This window comes from Poecilia reticulata, linkage group LG6, assembly GCF_000633615.1.
Source record: "Poecilia reticulata strain Guanapo linkage group LG6, Guppy_female_1.0+MT, whole genome shotgun sequence".
Classification (NCBI taxonomy): Eukaryota; Metazoa; Chordata; class Actinopteri; order Cyprinodontiformes; family Poeciliidae; genus Poecilia; species Poecilia reticulata.
In genome coordinates this window covers 28778572-28783650 of record NC_024336.1, presented here as the reverse complement: position 1 = coordinate 28783650, position 5079 = coordinate 28778572, and the positions used below count along the sequence as shown (strand labels likewise).

The following is a 5079-nucleotide window of genomic DNA, read 5'->3' as shown; positions in this document are numbered from 1 at the left end:
CGTCCCCCGCTCCCCGTCCCCCGGCCTTACCGAGCAGCAGCAGTTTGACATCTTTGGCCGCAGTCAGCCCGTCCTCCTTCAGGTTCTTCTCGATGGCTTTGCTCCGGTCCAGAGCCGCCCTCTCCTCTGCGCTCAGCGTACATCCCATGGTTAGAGAACACAGCTTGATGGCGTTACCGGTACCAGGATCCACGCAACGAAAACGCACCAGACCAACGGGTTTATATCAGAGGAGGAGGAAAAAATCAAATCTGACTGCAGATCCTTTGAATTGTGAATATTTCCACCTTTTCTGAGCTCTGCCTTCGATCCCCTGGTTCTCTCTGGGCAGATCCCTCTCTCTCTCTCTCTCAAGCCGGACGCAGACGCTCCGTTAGCGCATTAAATCGGCGATCCAGTCGGTGTGATCCAGAAGAAAGAAAGCGAACACGGTGGAGCCACCGCAGCTGGCTTCGTGTCCGTTTTCGTGGCGTTCTCCTGACGGTGGAAACCTCCGTCCCTTCGGGTCTCCTCGGCGCTGGTTCGGCTGGTTACTGGGCGGCGGTGGGCTGCGCTCGCATCGCTTGGTGCTTCTTCCTGCGGCTGGCGCACAGCGGACCGTTTCCTCCGTTCGGCTCCTCCGGGGCGCGCTGCGGGGACTCGCTCTGTAGCTCTGCTGCCTCCCGGTAGATCCGGTAAGGGCTCGATCTCTCCTCCGTTAGTTCCTTCGTTCACTTGCGGCTTGCTGACGTCACAGCAGTAACAGTTATTGCGGGAGAGCGTCCAGCCGCTCCCAGTGGCGCGGCCTGGTGGTGCGAAGTGAAACAGGTGCAACTAAATAAAATAGAGTATTTATTCTTGTATTTATGTAAATAAATGTTAATTGGCATTAAAAATTCAGTTAAAAAGTGAAACATTTTGTGGATTTGTCTGTTTTTGTCTTGTAGCGAAAACATAAAATTCAGTTTGTCTAACAACGTAAACATGACACGATGAATTAAAATATTTTTTTCCTGAAGAATGTGTGGTTTTAGACTTTCCTAAACTGCTGACTTGACAGTTGGCCAACAAACAGGTCACTCCCGGAAAGTTTAGTGGAAGGAAAATGCCTGCTAGAAAAAGGGATGACTGCAGTCTTGACCAATTGTGAAACTGAAACAAAACGCATTTAGGAGTTTTCTGAAAGATTTGCAAACTACGACTGTTCCCTTTTCATTTCAAACAAAATTTAACTTTTTATTAAGGTCACAGGATCCAAGGGAGGGGTGATGAGGCACAGAGTGTCAGTGAGTCGGCTCCGGTGGGAGATTTCAACCAGTCCAGAGTCATTATTGTGATGATTATGGCTTTCAGCTAAAACCCAAAAATCAGAACATAAAATCAGACCAATAGAAGAGCAAATATTGCTGTCAAATACACCAAAGTTATGCTAAGCAGACAGTCTGCGCTTCCATCACAAATGTGTGCAAAACTTTGTGAATATTCTGCTAATGCTGAAAAAACACAATTTTGCAATTACAGTGTTTTATTTAAACAACAAATACAATTTGTTTACAATCATGCCACAGCTTCCTCCTTCTACTTCCTGTTGTCTTCTTTGTGGTTTCCACCAGTAGTAACATCTGGTTGTGGATCACGTGACTCAGGTGATGCAAAAAAAAAAGCGTTTTCATTGCAGTTTTGTGAAATACATTCACTTTGACACAGATGAAAAACTTCCTCATCCTAGCCCAAACATTTTATGGGAAAATGTGAGTTTTTCTAAATTGCAGAATTTTCATTAAGCAAATTTATTCTTGTAATTCCAATTTGCGCAATTTTATGCTTAATGGAAACGGAGCTGGTGACACCCTCCACTGGGAGGTCATCACTACAGAAACTGGCTGTTCACATCTTTCTGTGTCCACGCATTTTTATGTAAAATTGAGTAGAAGGAAAAACTGTAGTAGAATCTCTACAAGCAAGAAGGATAAATATTTTAGATTTTCACCTTTTGGAGATGAAAAAACAATGAATAGATTTATTGCTTTATGGAAGCCATTTTCTCTTTGTCATTTTTTTACTCAACCAAAGTTTAAAGACGCCAAAGACCAAGTTTTAAATTGAATTGTTCCATTTTTCCCATTATGTCGACATAACCCTGGTCACTCCTTTACATCCAGGTGTTATTTCATGTCTGAATGATCACAAGGAAACGATGAACTGCAATGACTGCAGAAACATTCAGCCGACCCTCTTATCAGCTGTGTGTCAATAATCAAGTCATCTACTTGAAATCATTTGCTCCCATTGAGTCCAACTGAATCTTAAAGTGGTCTTCCTGCCGTCGTTCTTCCAGCTTAAATTTTTTAAAGGCAGCCATACAAGTGTTTCACCAGCAGAGACAAAGGTTTATAAATAATCTGTTCAACGAAAAGCAAAAATTGATAAACTATTAATGGAGTCAAAAATAGCTCCGGTCCTCAGCTCGCCTGAATGAAAATGCTTTCAGATTTCCTTCAGTGGATGATTAACTGTTTTAGTCATCAAGGTCACCTTCACAAACGGTTTCTCTGATGTAGTTTTTGCCTGCAACGTGTTTATCAAACTCAATTTCTCCAGTTTTCTATCTTTAAAGACACAGAACACTGCTTAAGGTTTTAGATTTTCACTTTGAACCGACAATAGCATCTCTATACATTAAATAAAATAAAAAAATTGTGCTAATTCACAATATTCAGAAACGTTACAGGTGATAAAAAGTGACACGTTCTAATATTTGACAGCACTGATTAAAAAAAAAAAAACATCCTCTAAAACAAGATGAGTGAAAAACTGAAGGATAGTTTCACAACACCACTTTAACACTATTTCAAAATATAAAGAAAGTGACTGAAAGGTCTTGAACTGTGTTGAAAATAAAAAGACTTATGTCAAAATATTTTTTTTCTCAAAAGAAGGAATGTTCTGTATTTTCCACCCGACAGTAAACAGCTTTCCATGTGTGCCTGCATCCAGTACAACGTCACTGTAGAAAATGAAAAGCCCATTTTCTTCACGCAGTCATGGAAGATTAGTTTTCACATTAAAACTTAATAAAAATTAAGATATAAAACTAAAAAATGAGACCAAAATTAAGTTTGTGTGTGTGAATCCTACATCCTTGCAGCTCCTGCAGGATTTAAGTAGATAGCAGCCAGTTGATGCTAATCAAAGGCCTTTTTTAACTAATCACCGTTAATGTATGTATTTGTTAAAACTGTCACTATGCCATGACAGAATAAAATGAGACAAAAAGTTAGTGGAAAAAAAAATCCAGTTCCTGTAGTCCAACTGCCATCTGCAGAAATACACAGCTTGGTCAGAAACAACCAATCAGAGCCAGGAGGAGGCGGGTCTTGGCACTGTCAATCATGTCACGGATGCTCAGGCTAGTTAGCATGGTTATCGACGATGGTAAGTTGTTTCCATGCTATTTGGACATTGAGTAGCGCATACCGAAGCAGATTGACAGCACTAAGACCTTCCTCCTGGCTCTGATTGGTTATTTTTAACCAGGAGTTGTGTATTTCTGCAGGTGGCAGTAGGACAACAGGGAGCTTGATTTGTTTTTCACAGCAAACATTTCACAAACTTCAACATTTCAAGTTTGTGAAATGTTAAAGTTCATATCAGGACAATGAGCTTCAATAAGTGTGGCTGTTTAGAACAATGGAGAACCTGGTGACATGTTTTAGGAGTTCAGGCCTGCATCTGAATGAAGTTGGTTCACGATGCACTGCACCATGTTAGCAAAAAGCAAGCGCAGCAGATCAGCACAAACTGCTCACACCAACTTTCAGGCGCGGTGGGGGAGGTGCAGTGCAACCACAAGGCCTGGGCACCTCGCAGCCACACGGGGGGACCATCAAACTCCTAGCACAACTCCTGCTGTAAAGACAAATGTGAAAAAATCTGACTGACAGCTACAAGACGGGCCAAACTGGGTCACCACAGCAAAGAAACAGCGCTGCAGGTAGCAGAGTGGAGGGAAACTCCAAATCTGCCCGACATGAACGACGACTTCTAACTACTTTCTACTGAATTATGGGATGTACTTAGTTTTCACATACATACAGTTTACTATCTAGTTTGGTTTCATCGTTGTGTAAATATGGACAGTGTGGAATCTGTGTGTTTTGTAGCCTTGAAATGAGATTGGATCAATCTTATAATCCAGTAAAGAACAGAGATAAATAAAACCTTAATAGGCGAGTTAACTTTTCTTTTATAACTTCTAGGTGAAGAGCTCAACACCCAATACGATATTATCTATAATAGAATAAACCCATCTTTAGACAACAGTTAGCTGAGCATCAGGAAATGCTATCAGGAAATGTTAAACTTCAAGAAAATATACATTTTAACTGTATAACAGATCATTAAGTTACAAATTTTAATGTATAAAGTGAACCACAGCCACTTTGAAGGACGTGTACATAGAAACACGAGGCTAGCATAAAGTTTGCTTCGATTTTCTGTTAGATATGAACTCTCTCAGCAGACTGTGGTTTCTGTTATAGAAGCAACACAATACACACGCGCACAGACACACACATGCACGCGCAAAGAGCGTGAGAGATACAGACAAGAAATAGTGATGTGATGCAAGACTTTGTGGGAAAGTGTAAGAAGTAGAAGATTGCCTCAAACTGCGAGAGGAGGGACCCACTGACTGGCAACGAGAAACGGAGGAAGCTGAAACCCAATTCTGCAACACATATGAAATATGCGCTGACAGCAGTTTCTTCTTTCACTTCACTCTGTTCAGGCCTGAAGACCGGTCCACAAAATCGTTTTTAGACAATATAATTTTAGTTTGCTCAGTTCTGCCTTTTTTGATCTCCTTTCAGATTCACCTGTTTTAGGCCCTTGTCACTTTAAATCCAAAGGAGCTGCTGAAGGCCACGCCCCCAACTCAACGTTTACACTCGCATATGAAAATGGCTGCAAACAGATGCACAATTATACAACTGTACATCTTTAAAGTCTTGGGTCTAAATGGCCGTTTTGGTCTAATTTTGAATTTACCCTTATATTTTCACCTTAAAAACTATTTACCTTACCTTGTTTGGTATCATT

General features: G+C 41.2%; 1 protein-coding gene across 2 annotated transcripts in view; it reads right to left on the bottom strand.

Annotated features, from left to right (window-relative positions):
* Window positions 1-769, bottom strand: part of LOC103466722 (guanine nucleotide-binding protein G(o) subunit alpha) — a 107339-nt gene extending 106570 nt beyond the window's left edge. Inside the window, exon 1 of one of the 2 annotated variants that reach the window (XM_008412507.2) lies at window positions 31-769. In XM_008412507.2, the coding sequence (XP_008410729.1) occupies window positions 31-148 (118 nt within the window). In that variant the 5' untranslated portion in view covers window positions 149-769. The remainder of the gene's footprint in view (window positions 1-30) is intronic. The other variant, XM_008412506.2, reaches the window with a different exon arrangement.
* Between the last annotated feature and the right edge of the window lie 4310 nt (window positions 770-5079).